The sequence below is a fragment of the Crocuta crocuta genome, unplaced genomic scaffold (assembly GCF_008692635.1).
Source record: "Crocuta crocuta isolate KB4526 unplaced genomic scaffold, BGI_CrCroc_1.0 scaffold645, whole genome shotgun sequence".
NCBI lineage: Eukaryota > Metazoa > Chordata > Mammalia > Carnivora > Hyaenidae > Crocuta > Crocuta crocuta.
Genome location: NW_027530190.1, coordinates 2,528,095 through 2,547,054, shown reverse-complemented (window position 1 = coordinate 2,547,054; position 18,960 = coordinate 2,528,095). Strand labels below are relative to the sequence as shown.

Below are 18,960 nucleotides of genomic sequence, written 5' to 3'. Positions count from 1 at the left end.
TTCTCTCTCTCTCTCTCTTTCTTCCTCTCTGCTCCTTGTGGGATTCTCTCTCTCCCCCTCTTGCTCACTTGTGCCCTCCCTCTCTCTCTCTCAGAAAAAGTGTTCTATGCTGAAGAGGACACCAAGAGACAGGGACTAGTCACAGGAATTTTACTGTCCAGTTATTCCCTATCCAAGAATATGCTGAGTCTTCTCTGCCAATTGGGGATTTGGGAGAAAGGGTAGCAGGGAAGAGCCCTGACTTCCCACCGGGCAGAAGTTGCGGATTGGTGGTAATATCTGTCCTTTCATCATCTGAAACATGTACGGTGCTGACATCTAGAGTCGTTTTTCTTTTTTTCATTCAAGTCTCTAAGGGGAGAAAGTTGCCCAGTCTCTGACAGAAACAGAAAGCAAGCCAGCATCATCTCCAAATACAGAATCTTATCCTTTTGCTTCTCTATTTCCTCCTTCCTCTCTCTAGTCTGTCAGCCGAGGAACAGGCACATGAAAATTGGCATAACTTACGAGATACACTCAGATGTTAACAATTATCCTGAAGGGGCGCCTGGGTGGCTTAGTCGGTTAAGCGTCCGACTTTCGCTTAGGTCATGATCTCGCGGTTCGTGGGTTCGGGCCCCGCGTCGGGCTCTGTGCTGACTGCCAGCTCAGAGCCTGGAGCCTGTTTCAGTCTGTGACTCCCTCTCTCTCTGACCCTCCCCTGCTCACGCTGTCTCTCTCTCTCTCTCCTAGAAGTAAATTTAAAAAAAAAAATTAAAAAAAAAAAGAATTATCCTGACAAACTCCTGCAAGTTAGAGCTGTTATCAACTTATTGTGATAGAACACAAACTAAAAGGTAATTAAGACTTATCTTGATTTGTATCATAGGAGAAATTATTTTAGCTCTTCGCCAGTTAGCTCTTCTTCAGAAAACTATTGTCATATACACCTCAGACCACGGAGAACTGGCCATGGAACATCGTCAGTTTTATAAAATGAGTATGTATGAAGCTAGTGCCCACATTCCATTGTTGATAATGGGACCAAGAATTAAGGCCAACTTACAAGTACCAAATGTGGTTTCTCTTGTGGATATTTACCCAACTATGCTTGGTAAGTAACACAATTCTGTAAATATTTATTTGTAATAATGTTGGAAAATGATTAAGCAAAAAAAGACTTTGCTGACTTGTTCATAACCTTGAGCAATTTTAACTGAGTCAAATCCACATCTGAAAAATGAGGATAATACTCCTCAGGATCTGGTAGCCTTCATATTCTATAGTCATTTTTCCCTTCAGAAGATTCACAATCAGGACATGACTATAAAGTAGGCTCCAAAGATATTCAGGTTCATATCTTTATAGATATAATTTGTGTATCATTTGATTCTCTACCACTACCTCACAAAAGTATAAGCATTTCCCTTCTGGATTATTCCATCTACTTTGAAACTACTAATTTTGTACAATATTATAGAAAAGTCTCTTAATTCTAATGTATTTCTCCTCAGAATGTTTAGATTGTTCTGTGCTCTGTGCTTTACTAGCTTCTTAATGTCTATAAGCATAATGATAGGTTGAGAACAGCAGCATTTGGATAGGAATAGTTAACAGTTTTTGTGAAGATAACAGAACAAATTCAACAAATTCAGAGGAAATTATATAGAACTGTTAGTCTCTATCTAATTTAGCAGAGTACTTTAAATTCAATAACATTTAAATACTGAAATTCTTCTGTTCTAAGGCACCATCAATTGCAAAAAGTGCCATCCACTTATAAATAGATTTTGGTGAAAGAAAAAGATAACACAACATATGTTTAATATGCATGTATCAAAATGTGGAAGAAACATATATCTGAAAAGCAAAGACCGAAGAAAAGTTCTTTTTTTCTCCTTCTGGCGCAGAATATTTCCCTCATTTAAGTAAATGCTACTCCAGGGTCTTAAATTTCTTTACAGTTGTTTTCATCGCCTTTTTCTTTTCTCTTTTATTTCACACTGTTTCTTGTATCTGAACATACTTCTTTGTTATTCTTTTGCCTGGTGATATTTTTAATCTTTTCAGTTTCTTAGGTGTCATTTGCTGGCTCCCCTTTATCCCAAAGCAATTATCACACTTCATCATATCTCTGCCACTTTCTTGCTCTATCAATTTTCAGGCAATTCCCATTACGTCCTCATTTCTGTTTTGATAAGAAATGTACGGGGCCGCCTGGGTGGCAGTCAGTTAAGCGTCTGACTTCATCTCAGGTCATGATCTCAGTCTGTGGGTCTGAGCCCTGCGTCGGGCTCTGTGCTGACAGCTCGGAGCCTGGAGCCTGCTTCAGATTCTGTCTCCCTCTCTCTCTGACCCTCCTCCACTTGCAGTCTGTCTCTCTGTCTCTCAAAAATAACCATTAAAAAATAAAGAAATGTATGTATGATTATGTATATTTGTGTCTGTCTTTTTATCGTCTTTATACTTTTGTGAATATGTGCTTCTTGATGGTGACGTCTTTACAGTTTCCTCCTCTGGTTTTCCCTCCTGCAGAAGTCTCCCCACCCCATTTCCAAATTTGCCTTGTTCTGTTTTCATGAAGTACAGGGATCAAAACTGCAAACGATTATGACAGGTTACTGATTCTTTATCAGTGTCCCCTCAATATTTTTCATAGTGATATTTGACATTTTGTTTGTCTTTTTGACTCAAGCAGTTCAATTGACCGTTATGTATAGGAAACTGTCCACAGTGAGTCTTCATTTGGGCTTAATCACTCTATCACCCAATGTATTAGTTGGTTAATATACTTTGTTTAAGTCAGTTTTCTTTAAACATTGTTTTATATTCGCCTATAGCGCAAATTTTCTACTTTATAATCTTAACACATTATCACTACTTGCCATTTCATGCCTCATCAAAGTTAAGTCATCTGCAAGATTTCACATTTTAGCTAACAGATTATATAAGAAAACACTGAATAAGGTTGTTTAGAATGAGGGAATTTATTGCCCCCTTTGGGGGACACCTGCCTATCCCTGACTACTTCGAATTGCATGACAATAAGCATTTCATTAGCCAAAACCAAATGTTCCCAGAAACTCCTTGCATTCCTTCCCTACTCTTTTGGAAATTATGTAGGCTCTCTCTGATTGCAAGCTTTCTTCCTACTATTTGTATAGGTTTTTACTCATTTTTATCTTTTACTGATTCTTCACAATAAACGCCTTCTGAATCACATTTCCCTACAGAATATATTTTATTAACAGCATTTAGATAAGGTGTGGACTAGACGTGCCCAACTAGAGTAAAGGAAGTAAAGGCAAAATCAGTGTCTAATTCTAAAGCGGAAATTAACATCTTAAGGCTTAGCACAGTTTATAATAAGTGTCATTACAAATATTTTTATTATCAACAGGGAAAAGTTACATTTATGTTGTTGAGACAGAAAGATGAATATCTGTGAATGTGTCTTTGTATATAAAACCTGACACATCCTACTGACCAGATGTTAGCCAGAAATAAGGTAGAAAGCGAACGATGCATAGATGTACAGCAAGAATCGTATGTTGGAGCCAGGAAACAACATGGGAACCTTATCATTTATCTAAAATTAACCTTTTTACAAATGACAAAGGTTAATATTAATAGAGTTCTTATAAATCTATAGGAAAAAGGGAAATACCCTACTAAAAAACTGACCAAAAGATATAAATAAACAACTCACAACAGAAGAACTGGCACAGAGTTTCTGGAGGTATTGTGGCATTATGTTCCAGATTACTCAGAGATGTGCATACTTTTTGACCTAGAAATTCCATTTTTAGAAAATAACCTATAACTATATACAAAGTTTATTGGGGCACCAGGATGGTTCAGTTGGTAAAGCAATTAACTCTTGGTTTCAGCTCAGGTCACAATCTCACAGTTGTGGGATCAAGCCCCATGTGGGGCTTCATTGGCAGCACAGAGCCTACTTGGAATTCTCTCTCTGCTTCTTCTCCACTCATGTGCATGCTTTCTCTCTCCCAAAATAAAAAAATATTAAAAAATAATAAAATATAGTAAAATAATTAAAATGAAGTTGCTCAGTGATGGAAGAGTTTAAAGCTACCTCAGTGAGAATTAACTAAAAAATTAGACTTGTAGGGACAGTAAATTCTATTTCATCTATGCTTAAGAAGTAACATAAACAAATTGGGAAAACATATCTACAATGTACTTCTTATTTTATGATTCTTCTAACCAATTAGGATTTACAATAGATGTAAAACAATCTATTCTTAGGATTCTAAAGGTCTTCTCTTTATTAGCTTAACCACAGCTGTATTCTTTTGTATGAATCTAAATTACACACAGAGTATGGGATTAAATTACTTAGATCAAAGCCTCAAGCCAGACCTCCTCTTCCCATCCTGTCTATGGATCTATAAATATCCTATAAAAGATGGTGATTCAAAAAACCTCAAATAGAAGGAGAAACTTAACAGAGGACCGTGGGAAAGGGAAAGGGGAAAAAATAGTTGGGGAGAGGGAGGGATGAAAACCATGAGAGACTCTTGAATACTGAGAGCAAACTGAGGGCTGATGAGGGTGGGAGTTTTTATTTTCTGTAAAATGATATTTAATGATAAAGTAGAAAAGGTATTCTTTGTCTATCTTAGTAGGTGCTTTATGGTATACTATCACATTATCATTTTCTAATACTGGCAGAAAAGTGCCTTTTATGAACAAGAATTCTTTATACTATTAAAGTTGATACCATTTCAGAGATTATTCTTTAAAAATTACTCCCCCAATATTTTCTTCTGTAGTAACTTAGTATCAACATTTTTTGGCTCAGTTAGAAATGAAGGTAAATTAAAATTATTTTCATTTTAAACTTATTTTCATGTGAATTTTTTTCTTTTAATACTAGATCTTTTTTTTGTAAAACACCTGCATTCCTCTTATATAAAAGATAAATCCTTGGGACACCTGACTTGGGCTCAGGTCATGATCTCACAGTTTGGTGAGTCCTTTGTGAGTTCCAGCCCGGGGTCGGGCTCTGTGCTGACAGCTAGCTCAGAGCCTGTTTCAGATTGTGTCTCCCTCTCTCTCTGACCCTCCCCTGCTCACACTCTCTCTTTTTCAGAAATAAAGAAAACATTAAAAAATTTAAAAAATAAAAGAAATTCATGGTTTTTGGATTGTGAAAATTTAATTATATAAAAATGCAGTTGTGTTTCAAATACTTAATTGCTAAAGATTCAAACTGCAAACCTGTCTTTATTACAAGATCTTGAAGGAGGGTTGGGAGAAGCATTCTACACGGACTCTTTTTTTTTTTTTTTTACTTAAAAACCATTGTGAAGTTGAGTAACTAAAGTAAAGTAAGACTTGTGTTGTAGTACTGAAGAATCCAGATATCCTGGCGTCAGACTGCCTAAATTCAAATCCATCCTTCAGTATTGGCCTGGGGCAAGTGACTTAATATCTGTGGTCTTCAGTTTTCTTATCAGTAAAATAAAATGTAAATAATAGTGGGTAATGCATAGTTTAGAATAATGACAGGAACGTTGCAAGCAATTAAATGTTAGACATTATCATCATTAGTATTTTTTATTCTTAGGTATGCCCTCAAAAATGTGCACAGCTGGCATCATTGCTATACGAGTCTAAAACTTTATCTACTCATATGGTCAGGAAGAAATATAATCAGGGCACCTGGGTGGCTCAGTCGGTTAAGCATCGGACTCTTGATTTCCACTCAGGTCATAATCTCATGGTCATGGGATGGAGCCCCTTGTCTGCCTCCATGCTCAGTGCGGAGCCTGCTTGGGATTCTGTCTTCTCTCTCTGCCCCTCCCCTGTTTGAGTGTGCACTCGCTCTCTCTCTCTCTCTCTCTCTCAAAATAAATAAACTTTTTTTAAAAAGGAAGAAATATAATCTTCTCTCTCTTCAGGAGACCATTATATATATCCAGGTCTGCATTTTCCCCCCATTTATTTACTATTTTAAATTTAAGGCACTTCATTAAGAATCCTGCAGTTACTTTTAATCTTGCTTATGTTGCCAAGAAAGATGAAACTTACTAAAATGTAATGGAATGACAAATTTGCCAGAAGAAAAAACCAAAAAATAGTTTTAAGCAAAAATCAAAGAGCTTTTTGAAATGCAGTTTAAACTGAAGTGCTTTTGAGGAAATCATTAATATAGGATAAGTGAATACCCGGTTTTCTGAGGCACAGAAAAGTAAATAAATATGTAAAGTATTTATTAAAGGCTGTGGATATTTGACATAGCTTTTATTCTTCACCATTTACAAAGGTCTATTATACTACTACTTACAGATTGGAAATAAGTCCCCATTCTCTCTTGCCTGGACTGCTACAGTAGCTTCTTGGTGCATACCTCTTGCTCATGCCACCTTCAGTCATCTCACTATGTAGTAGTCAACATCAGACATGTCATGCTTCTATGCAGAATCCTCTACTGGCTTCCCATTTCACATAGAGTAAAAATTTAAAATCTCTCATTGTGCTTGGGATTCCACCATGACCTCTTCCCTCTCCTAACTGCTTTTACAATTTCACCCATCATTGACTCTGCTCCAGCCATTCAGGGCTCCTTGGTGTCTGGGGAATGAACTAAGCAGGTTCCTGCTCAGGGTCTGTACACTTGCTATTCCCTGGGGCGACGCCCTACCCCCAACCCTAGATATCTATAGGACTCAGCCTAGCCCTTCCTCAGGGTTTAAATGTCACCTCCTCAGAGAGGCTTTCCCTGAGCACACAATATAAAACAGCACCTGAACACATACTCGACATCCTTCTTTGTCTCCCTTCCTCTGCTTCATGCTTCTTCATCGCACTTACCACCATCTGGCATGTTTTTTTGTCTCCCCATGTTAGAAGACAAGCTGCAGGAGAGCTTACCTGCCTTGTCCTCTCTTGTTTCCTTACACCTAGAACAGCACCCAGTTTATGGAATGAATTTAAAAAATACTTAAATGCACTCTTATCCCAGTTTACTTCTGACTTCTCATAAACATAAGAGACTCATGTAAATTTTCTTGGTCTTATAAGCTTCTTTAGGAAAATTAGGCTAAGAATAAATCTGAAATAAAGTATTTCTTTTTTTTTTCATGTATTTATTTTGAGGGAAAGAGAATGCACACATGTGCGCCCACACGCGCGCACACACACACGCTTACAAAGGGGAAGGAACAGAAAGACAGAGAGAGAATCCCAAGCAGGCTTCACAGTCAGCACAGAGCCTGATGTGGGTGGGACTTGATCTCAGGATCATGAGATCATGACCTGAACCAAAATCAGGAGTCAGACACTCAACCAAATGAGCCACCCAGGAGCCCCTGAAACAAGGTATTTCTAAGTATCAAAGATTATTAAAATCCTGGATACAGGGACTTCCCATGCCAAGGTATATGCCAGTTGGTCCCTGCTTCCAATCATCTTCCAAGTCCTCTTCTGTCCCTTTCTATGCCTCACTAGTGGTGCCACCTGATGACTGCCATGCAGACCTGCCTGACCCAGCCTGTTACCTCCATACTTGCATTCCTTAGGGTAGACCTCACAGTAGTAGCCTGTTGTCTTGTAGCTCAAGTGAGTTTTATCGCAGGCATTTCCTTTGTCTCACACACATCCTCTTTAATGTCTTTGCTCCTTTTGTTTTTAACCAGTTATCTCTGATTTTTTTTTTCCTCAAAAGAAGTCCATGATTATGACTGGTTGGCAGAAGATTAGTACATATAATTTGTCCCTCCCAAGGAAATGGAGGATACACATTTTTAAATTACATTAAAAGTAAAACATGTATATTATATGTAAAACATAGAGGTCTTTGTCTACTTCCTTATTCTTCTTTAATTAAATTACTTTTCCTCAAATACTTACAGTCAAGTTAATTTTTGTATTCAATTTTGCTTAACTCCTAGAACTGCAGATATATTACTTCCTATTTTTATTGGAAATATTGAATTATACCTTAAAAAATAACAGAGAACATGGAAACTAGAAAAGGGGTAGAGGCTACTGCAAACTAATTTTGGAACTATCCTAAGTATCCAGCCATAATTAATGGTAATTTTCCTATAGGAAAAAGTCTGTTTGAGCCAAATACTTTAAAAGAGAGAGACAGAGCACAAGTGAGGGAGGGGCAGAGAGAGAGGGAGACACAGAATCCGAGACAGGCTCGAGGCTCCGAGCTGTCAGCACAGAGCCTGATGCGGAGCTAGAAATCACAGACTTTGAGATCATGACCTGAGCCGAAGTCAGATGCTCAACCGAGTGACGCAGGTGCCCCCCAAACACTTGTTTTTAGATGTCTGTCATGCTATTGTTTTATATGTTTATATTTGATAAGGGAAAAATAAATTATTTTTTCCTAAATCAGTATAATCCAGAATTTCCAACACATGTTCTGCAAAATACTAGCCCCTGAAGATGCTACTTGAGAGTAAAACATGTCATCAAATAACTTTGAGACACATGGCATACCACCCTTAAAGGCTTATGAGATACATCTACAAAAAATTACCTATTTAATTTAAATCCTTGTTTGCAAACATGTATGACTATTAAACCGCTTTTTCATATAGGTCTTATTAATATCTGGTAGAACAAATGTGAGAAGCAACTGTAATTATCATTCAAAAATAAAGGACTGATTAAATAATATCTGTTGAGGATTTCCTATCAGGCACTGTTCTCAGAATTTTACATAATTATCATATTTACACCTAATATAAGCCTTTGAAGTACAGATGTGATTATTATTCCCCTTTTACAAATGAGGAGACTGAGTTTTGGAGTGGTTAGTATCAGGCCCAAGGTCACGTGGCTAGTGAAGTAAGCCTTTGGAGCTACACAGTCTATTTTTTTTAAATAGTTTATTGTCAAGTTGGTTTCCATATAACACCCAGTGCTCATCCCCAAAAGTGCCCTCCTCCATGCCCATCACCCTCCTCNTAGGGGCACCTGGGTGGCTCAGTCAGTTAAGCATCCAACTTTGGCTCAGGTCATGATCTTGCAATCTGTGGGTTCAAGCCCCACGTCAGTCAGGCTCCGTGCTGACAGCTTGGAGCCTAGAGGCTGCTTTGGATTCTGTGTCTTCCTCTCTCTCTCCCCTCTACTCTCATCCACTGTCACAATTTCTCTCTCTCTCAAAAATAAATAAACGTTTTTAAAATTTTTTAAGAATGTATTCTATTTTAAAATAAAATACTAACCATTATAGAATTATGTATTTTCAAAAATGATTACTATCAAGACCTCATTCTTACCAACTTTTATCAACTTAATGGAGGTATTAAAAAGATGGAAACAACTAGTATAATATAAAGTTATGTTCCTCTGAATAATATGGAATGTAGAGTATTTTAACAATTAGTATTACTTATAAACCATTAAATAGCTATCCATGTGTATCTGATGGTGTCTGATGAGTTATTTGTATCTGATGAGACAGACAATTTGGATGTAGGTGGTGGGAGTATTTAGAGTATTTTACGGTACACAGATCTTGGATATGGTTGACTTTATTACTGTTGGTTTTTTTTTTTTAATAGGTAATATATGCACAAGGTACAAGTTTCAAAAGGTACAAAAGAGTTAACAATGAGCGTGAAGTCTCCCTCCTTTCCCAGGTCCCTTTCCTGGTATAACTACTGGAAACCACCTTCCTGAGTATCCTCTTACAGACACACCATGCATCTATAAACAAAAAGTAGCTCACTATGTAAAATGTTCTGCATCTTGCTCTGTTTTTTCCTCTCCCACTTAAAAACACCTAAAAGTGAAATTGCTGGGGCAGGACTGTATCTAGCAAAATTACAGCAAATTACCTCTAAAGAAGTTGTACCCATTTAAATTCTCACCAGCAATGTACTTCCTTACATCCTTTGTCAATCTGATAGATAAAAAATATACTATTTTTAATTTTTTAAAATTCTGAGTAAGGTAGATCATATTTTCATATATTTAACAGCCATTTGAATTTCCTTTACTGTGAACTTTCTATTTCTATTCTTTGCCTATTTTTCTCTCAGTTGTTGGTCTTGTTTATTTCAGGCATGCTTTTAGATATTAGGTTTTTGTAAAGAAGCTGCAGATTTTTTTTCTTTTTGTAATTTGTCTTTTGATGGATTTCTGGTATTTTTAACCTGTGGAAACTGGTATTTTAAACCTGTGGAAATATGCATTTTCATGCAAATTTATGAATCTTTGCTCTTATGGCTTTGGGATTTTATGTCATACATATTCAGAATGGTATTCCTCACTTTTCCCACTTACCGTCTTCTAGAGTTTTACTTTTTGCCCCTAGATCTTTGCCCTATCTGGAATGTATTCCATATTAGAGATCTAATTCCAGTTTTTTGTTTTAAGATAGCTACCCAAATGACCTTTTATTGAGTAAACTAATATCTGTCCCATTGGTTAAAAAATGTCACTTCATTATATAACACCTTTTATTGACTAAATCATCTTTTTCTCTATTGATTTGAAATGCCATTTTATCATCTTCCAATGTCTCATTTACCTTTGGGTCCTTTCATAACATTTTTCATCTTTCAGTCAACCAACCTACTTCACTGACTAATGTGGTAGTCAATATCTGGCCAGACTAGTCCCTTTCCAACACTTTATTTTTTCAGAGTTTCCCTGGTTACTCTTACTAACTTATGTTTCCCACACAAATTTAGAATAGGTTTGTCTAATTCAAAAAACGAAAAATCTTTTAGTCTTTTCATGAAATCATATTAAATTGATCACCTAGTTTAGGAAGAAATGACCTCTTTATAATCCTCAGTTATTTTGAAGACTATAGCACACGTTTTCCTTTCTTCAAGGCTTCTTTGATGTAGAATTCTAAGTGTTCTTCACATGGATCGATTTCTTCAGAGATTTTTAGAAAAGTAGGAACTTGAAAAAAAAATACTGCCGTGGCCCCACCCCAACCCGATGGAATTAGAATTCTAGGGAAGGCACCTGGGCACTGTTTTATTCTTTTTGTTCTGTGAAGCTCTCCAGCTGATGACCCTGAAGTGTAGGCAGAGAGGAATTTCTTCCTAGTTGCTTTATCATTTGTTGGTGGTCTGCTATTTTAAGTGGCTCTTGCTTCCATTATCTCTTGTAACCGTTGTTCATGTATGCAAATTCTATTTCTATATATTTATTTTGTGCCAATAATACGATATTTTTAGGTACCAACGGTTTCCCAATTGGTATCGTATTTTTTTCGGGTAAAAAGCTGATCTGCAAATAACAATTTTACCTAACTTCCTTTTCAAACTGTATGTGAAGTTTTCCTAATAAGCCAGTTCATCTCCTTTGTTTACGATTCTTCAGTGACTCTGTATGAACTTATCTTTGGAGTTATATATGAATTTCTGAGAAATAAATTTCACTTCAGATACATTCTGAAGTAAAACCCTTTTTGGAAAAGTAGTCAGTATTAGACAATTATGGTTAAAATGAAAATATACAGATCTACCTCCTATCTCCTAGTTAAACTTAAAGAACATGAAATAATTAGTGTGTGGGTTTGTATGCTAATTACAGGGGAAAATAAAGCGATAATAATACCAATGTGGTTCTGAAAACATAGGCCTGTGAAGATAAATATAATCCATCTTGTTCTACCCAAACTCTTCAAGATACATTCATAGTTAGGATTTACCAAGCATCCACAATGTTTTAAGAATATTAGATATAGAATCATACTTAGGTATAACCGAGTTTCTAAGGATAAAAGCTAATTCAAAATGGTATCTAACAACCATGAAAACAGAAAAAGAAGAAACACTTGGAAAACCAAGACAAATTAATGGCAGAATCTGAGAGAAACTGACACTAATTATAAGCCAGATCGAGGACAATCTTTGGGCTTCCATTTTACTACCTCTACAGCTACCGCCCTAATTCCTGTCTGCCATAGTCTCTTATTTGGAATTTTGCAATAGCCTGCCTGGCTTTCTTCAGTCTGTTCTCAACAGAGCAGCCAGAGTGATTCTATTAAGGTACATCACATCCCTTCACTGAATACTCGAAACCTTCCACTGGTGTCCCCCATCTTTCTCTGTAAAAGCCAAAATCATTACAAAGGACTAGAGGACCTGAACCTCCCGGCTGTGTGTTATCTCACAGACCACCTCTCCTCCCACACTCCCACTTTGCTCACTCTGTTCCAGCCATGCTGGCATCCCCGTTGTTTTCCAGCATGCCAGGCACACACCACTTCAAGACCTTTGAGCTCGTCAATACCTTCTGCTTGGAATATGGTTCCTGCCTCAGATTTCCAGATGGCTCTCTTTACTACCTCTTTCCTTCCAGTCGTTGCTCCAATGCTACCGTCTCACACACACTTCCTGGCTTTATTTTTCTCCATAGAAATTATTACCATCCAATGTAGTATATGCTTTACATATTTAATTTGCTTATACTGCCCCCACCCCTCTTACCCCACTAGGATGAAAGCTCCATACAGGCATAGATTTTTGTCCTTTTTGTTTCCTAAAGTATCCCCAGTGCCTGACACATACCAGAAGATTAGTAAATACTTGTTGAATTAATTTGCTGGGAATTCGAGTTTTTCAGGTAACACAATGGATTAGAAAACCGCCACCTTAAGCCATGGCAGGGCAGAGTTGAAAAAGAGAACCCTTCTCATTAAAGCAGAGCCTTCCAAAAACAATAAATTCAGCAAAAGCCTATACAAGAAGGGTTAACAGAGGGACTCTCTGTCCCTCTATGTTTGTCCTTTTCTATGAAAAAGGCCTGATAGTGAATTATTTTAGGCTTTGTGAACCGTATGGTCTTTTTCACAACTACTCAATACTGTGCTAGTAGCATGTAAACAGCAACAGACAGTATGTAAACAGAAGAGCAAGGCTACCTCAGAATGAAACTTTGTTTACAAAAACATAGGACTGGACCTGGGGGCCACAGTTTGCTAAGGCTAGTCTAGCACAATGGTTCAAAACTTAAGAGCAAACTGGAATTACCTGAAGCCATTTATATTTTTTTTAACGTTTTTTTATTTATTTCTAGGAGAGAGAGAGAGAGTGTGAGCAGGGGAGGGTCAGAGAGAGAGGGAGTCACAGACTGAAGCAGGCTCCAGGCTCTGAGCCGGCAGTCAGCACAGAGCCCAATGCGGGGCTCGAACCCACGAACCGCGAGATCATGACCTAAGCGAAAGTCGGACGCTTAACCGACTAAGCCACCCAGGCGCCCCTACCTGAAGCTATTTAAAATCTATTAATGCCTGGTTCCCACCTCCAAGCACTGAGAGTTTTCAAAGGGTCCCAGGCGAGTCTAATGTGAAACAAGATTTGGGGGAAAAAGTTTCTGGAAACTTGTTCTTCAAACTATGGTCCAGAAGCATCCACAGCAACAGGGGGCCTTTGTACATTTTTATTTGTCTCTGTTAAAAAAAGAAATAAAATAAAATGGTAGATTTTGTATTTATCTTCTCAACTCTCTGTAGCTCTCCATCACATTAAACCTAGCGCAGCCTAATAAAAACTACGAGAATTGGTAAAACTTGTTAAATGGCTACCTATATAAAAATCAATATGTAAAACTAATCACTAGATAAAAAATGGAAATTGGGAAAAATATCTCTATAAAATAAATTTTAGCAAGAGGCACAAACATATAAAAAAAATTATAAAGTTCTACTGAAGTGTACAAATAAGACACGAACATGGAATGACAGCATGTTCTTGGATGGGAGGATCTTAAAATGTCACAGCTCCAGAATTAATATAGAAATGTCATATAGTCCTGATTTTAATCTCAATAAGAGTTTCTTTTTTAGGGGTGCCAGGGTGCCTCAGTCAGGTTGAACAATCAACTTCGGCTCAGGTCATGATCTCACAGTTCGTGGGTTTGAGCCCCACATCAGACTCTGCTGACAGCTCAGAGCCTGGAGCCTGTTGCAGATTCTGTATCTTCCTCTTTGTCTCTGCCCCTACCTTGCTTGTACTCTGTCTCTCTCTCTGTATCTCTCTCTCTCAAAAACACTAAACAAACTTTTGAAAAATTAAAGTTATAAGGCAGAATCTTAAATAATTCTTAGGTCAAAAAAATATACTTCTATGCTATTTTTATAATTTTTTTAATGTTTTTTAAAAAAATTTTCAATGTTTATTTTTGAGACAGAGAAAGACAGAGCACGAGCTAGGGAGGGGCAGAGAGAGAGGGAGACACAGAATCTGAAACGGGCTCCAGGCTGTCAACACAGAGCCTGATGCAGGGCTTGAACCCACCGACTGCGAGATCATGACCTGAGCCAAAGTTGGATGCCTAACCAACTGAGCCACCCAGGCACCCCTAATGTTTATTTATTTTTGAGAGAGGAAGAGAGACAAACCACAAGCAGGGGAGGAGCAGAGAGAGATGGAGACACAGAATCCCAAGAAGGTGCCAGGCTCTGAGCTGTCAGCACAGAGCCTGATGTGGGGGGCTGGAACTCATGAACCGTGAGATCATGACCTGAGCCGGAGTCGGACACTTAACTGACTGAGCCTCCAAGGCACCCCTATGCTACTTTTAAAATGAAAATGAGAAAACTTAGAACATATGACACAATCAGAACTATATTCAGAAGAATATTTTTATCCTTAGGCTTTTAATTATTAAGAGAAAATAAAAATAAACTGTTCAAGAAGTTAGACAACAAAATAAGCATCAATTTTGTAATATTTTTAGTCAAGGATTGCTATCCTTAAATAATGTTTTGAGAATCCTGCTTTCCCATAGGAAAGGGAATGTTGCAAGGGAATATTCCTCCCACATTAACAAAAATCAAGGGGAAAAAAAAAGACTAGATCATCTAGTTGAGCCTATCAAGGCAACAGGTAAACTGAATTCAAAAGGGTGGCAAGCCCCTCTGAGAAGGTGTGATACATTCAAACTGGTTCACCTTTGGCAGAACACTGGGGAATGTGGGGGTGAAAACCAGTAGCCAAAAGAGTGGGTAACAAAACAACAGATACTTTGACAAACTCTTAAAAGCTCAATGTGTGTGAAAATAACAGTACAAATTCTGGGAGTCCCACACACAAGGGAAACCACCTCCACTAATGAACTTTTTTTTTTATAGACCTCAAGCAGCACTCCTGAGAAAGACTGGGGGCGGGGCTAGAGACCTAATGGAGCCTCTTCAGTGGGACAGGTATACAAATGGGGAGTGGCTACCTCTGGAGCACAAGCATAGAACCCAGAACCTTAGGTTTTAAAAACCATATGTCAAGGTTAACATCACTGGTACTGAGACAAACTAGCACTGTATGCCCCTGAAATGATGTACTACAGTCACATTATTACCTAGGTAGTAGTTCAGCCCAAAAACCCTAACTCAAATTTAATTATATGGAAACAAACAACTTTAGAGACATTCTTCTAAACATGTGTCACAGACCCTTCAGACCTGTTAGAGTCATGAAAGGAAAAAGAAAGGCTGGGAAACTGTTCTAGATTAAAGGCCACTAGAGGAATAATGCAATTAAATACAACCCATGATCCTTGATTGTGCCCAGCAGTGGATCAAATAAACACATTTTTGTGAAATGTGTCAGAGACAAGGAAAGAATCGAACTTCTAGAATGGGAAAAACAATGATCATGTTTACACCAATCAGGAACCAGAGTGAGCTTCTCAGCACACTTACAAGCCAGAAGGCAATGGAGCAATGCCATCAAAATTCAGAAGGAAAACATTGCCAATATAGAATTCTAACCCCTGCCAAGTCATCAGTTAAGCATGAAGGTAAAATAAAGAAATTTTCAGACATACAAGATCGCCAAAATTTATCCTTTCTCAAGAAGCCATTGAAGATGCTTTCTACCCAAGTAGGGAAATAAAGAATGAAAAATACCCATAAAACTAGAAAGCAAGAAAAAAAGCAGGAGATAATCAGTTTCTAGGATAATGGTGCAGGGAGTTGCCGGGGTCCCAGCTGTCCTGGCGGGCTAACGTGATGGAATCTACTGACTCAAGTAATAGGCACGGAGAGACTCCGCAGCCTCTGCACACTCTTTTTAACCTTATAACATGTCAGATGATGTGTTCTACCAAAAAGGAAGAAACCAAGAAAAAGAGACCAACGATTCAAGAAGCAGGAATTCCAACCCAAGAGAAAGGCAGAGAGTTTCAGCCATGACAACAAATAGACATTTCAGGATGATAATTGTGTAGCAGGCCTGGTAAGGCAGAGAGAAAAGGAGTGTCTGATAAGGATTCCAAGAAGAAAAAAAAATGGAATAGCTACATTACGTTACAAAATGAAACTTATGGAAATTGAACTGAGGGACCATTTAAAGGAAGAATTAGCTACAGGACAATGAAAATTAAAGCTGTTATTAACTTCAAGAAAATGAAGATAATGATATTCAAAATATACTATAACATTCAGCTGAGAATATTTTCATTTCATAATAATGTAAACACTAAATACAGATCTAAACCGAAATTACAAAATTATGGTATTAAGTATGGGAAAGGAGAAACTATCTAATGGGAACCTGATAGTGTCGGAAATCACTGAATCAACAAATAGCCTTACATACTTGCTATTTAGAATTCTGGAATTAAGTAAATGCCAGAAGAAACAGCAAATAGATTCTAAAGTGCTTCCCTCTAGGAGGAGTGAGGATTGGTGCACAGGAAACAATGTTTTTGTTAGCCCTCTAGTTCTGTTTGACTGTCCATCCTATGTGCATTGTTTTGAGAAGAATTATTTTCTTTAATCAATGATTTATCAGGTCTTAGTAAAGTTCTGTGAAATGTAATTTCACTGGTAGAATCTTATTTTGTTATATGAGAGCATTCCAACAAATCTGAGACAAATTATAGAATTATCCTGAGAAATATTAAAGTGATACTGCCTAGAGGAATCACTGAATTATGGGTTTTGCTCAGAGACGGCTCCTTGGAAGAAGTGGATCATATGCTGGGATGATGTATGTTACCAAGAAAAAGGCCTCAACAAAATCCTCTGAGGGGAGAATGTGAAAATTAAACCAAGAGTTTGATTTCCCAAGGCTATTGCTCCACCTCTTTCTTAAGTGTTCCACCAAGAATGGCTATTCCTACACATCCCCAGAGCTTCCTTGGCCTCCTCTGGATGAGACTGGCATAGGCAGGAAAGGTATTTTTTTCTTAGGTTGATAGATTTATAGTCCAAGCAGGAACACTTGCTCAAAATTATCTGAAATGTATCATATATCCACTAGTTCATCAATTCAAAACATATTTACTGATACCTAGCCTGTGTCAGACCAGTGCTAGGCACCAGGGATAGGATAATAAAAATGACAAAGGTCTGTGGCCAAAGGGCAACAGTTTGGCAACTAACAGCACTGTCATCTGCATCTACCAAACCCTCCTATCCTGAGCATCTTAAAGTGCCAAATGTGTCCTCAGTCTGGGAATGTGAACCCCAGCAGATGTGCAGGCCAGAAAACACAAGAAGTCTACTTACATCTGCGTGATAACGTAGAGCGGGTACATAAAAGACAAACTGATGTTCCCGACAGGAAAAGTAAAATTTGTTTGTGAGGAAATAAGGCTAAAATAAAAGAGGCAGCATTTAATCTAAAGCATTTCCTATGACTTGGATTTCTTTTTTAAAAAATTGGCTGCCTTATCATTTTCTTAGTCACCTTTTCTCTAGGCTTATTGGGGGCGTAGTCCCTCCCAGCAACCTCCATCTGCTTGGAAAACAGAATCAAGAGAATGAAAAGCCATGATGACACATCCTCCACTGGATGGAAATATTAGGAGAAAATCAATAAATGTACTACCATATGCACAAAACCTATGAATGTCCTCTTCAGACTAATGCAGCACGTTTCACATCGCGGAGAGAGCAGCTGTGAACCGCGGCTTCAAGTAATGACGAGTATTTGAAACATCTGCACAACACTGCTCCTCCTCATTGCCAAGCAACATCATTACTTTAATTCTCTCCAAGTAAATACTCTCATTGTTGGCCAGAGGAAGATATATCTTTATCAAAGATTTCATCTCTTGGGCTCCTTTTTGCCCAAAACGTGATTGGGTTTCTCGTGTTGTTTTTTTCATTCTAGTGCATGCAACTTTTTTTTAAATCAAAACTAGTGTCTTTTTTTTTTTTTTTTTCCTTTTTTCTTCCCTACTAGCAGGGAACCGTTTTTGAGAGGTAACAGTCTCGGTCAGGACCTTCCTCTCTGGTGTGATAGTCCCGATTATCACGCGCTTTTGCAAAGGCCAGACAGAGCGACCTTCAGCCCTGTTGTGCTCTTCACGTAAATTAAACAGCGACCCGGAGAGGCGCCCAGAGCTCAGTGGCCCCCGCGCTCCCGCGAGCGCGCTGCGGGCGCCGCCGCAGGGAGAGTAGGGCACCTCTGGGACTGGGAGGAGAGCCACGGAGAAGGTGGAGAATAAGAATCATGTGTGTTCCTCGAGTGTACAACCCACATTTGAGTGACAAATGACGAGGACAACCTATAAAAACAACTAAGCGCGAGTCTGCCCGAATCCATTTCCCTCTCTGTGCGTGTGCGTCTTCAACTAACTTTGGAACTCGGATACCCGGCGTGGCGCCCCTCGCAGCCTCGCCTGCACCTGCGTTTCCCGCGCCCCGCCGGCCCGCTTCCGTACCTCCGCCTCCGCCAGGCTGAGGATGGAGGACCCCTTCAGCCCCTCAGCTTTCTCGCTGGCGCCCAACGTCTCCGTACCCGTCTCTCCTGGCTGGGGTCTCAACTTCACTTCCGAACAGGGAGCCTCAGCCNCCTCCTCCGCCTGGTCTTCCTGGGGGTCATCCTGGTGGTGGCGGTGGCCGGCAACACCACCGTGCTGTGCCGCCTGTGCGGGGGCGCCGGGCCCTGGGCGGGTCCCAAGCGCCGCAAGATGGACTTCCTGCTCGTGCAGCTGGCCCTGGCTGACCTGTACGCGTGCGGGGGCACCGCGCTGCCGCAGCTGGCCTGGGAGCTGCTGGGAGAGCCGGGCCGGGGG

The 18,960-nt window shown here is 38.9% G+C and overlaps 2 protein-coding genes across 2 annotated transcripts in view; both read left to right on the top strand.

Moving 5' to 3' along the window:
• ARSK (arylsulfatase family member K) overlaps positions 1–18,343 on the top strand; it is a 53,482-nt gene extending 35,139 nt beyond the window's left edge. The window contains exons 6-7 of the mRNA XM_077765197.1: positions 869–1,093; positions 18,186–18,343. Coding sequence (XP_077621323.1) covers positions 869–1,093; positions 18,186–18,343 — 383 coding nt within the window. The remainder of the gene's footprint in view (positions 1–868; positions 1,094–18,185) is intronic.
• Positions 18,344–18,544: 201 nt separating this feature from the next.
• GPR150 (G protein-coupled receptor 150) overlaps positions 18,545–18,960 on the top strand; it is a 6,540-nt gene continuing 6,124 nt past the window's right edge. The window contains 2 exon segments of the mRNA XM_077765196.1: positions 18,545–18,737; positions 18,740–18,952. Of these exon segments, the coding sequence (XP_077621322.1) occupies positions 18,629–18,737; positions 18,740–18,952 (322 nt within the window). The 5' untranslated portion in view covers positions 18,545–18,628.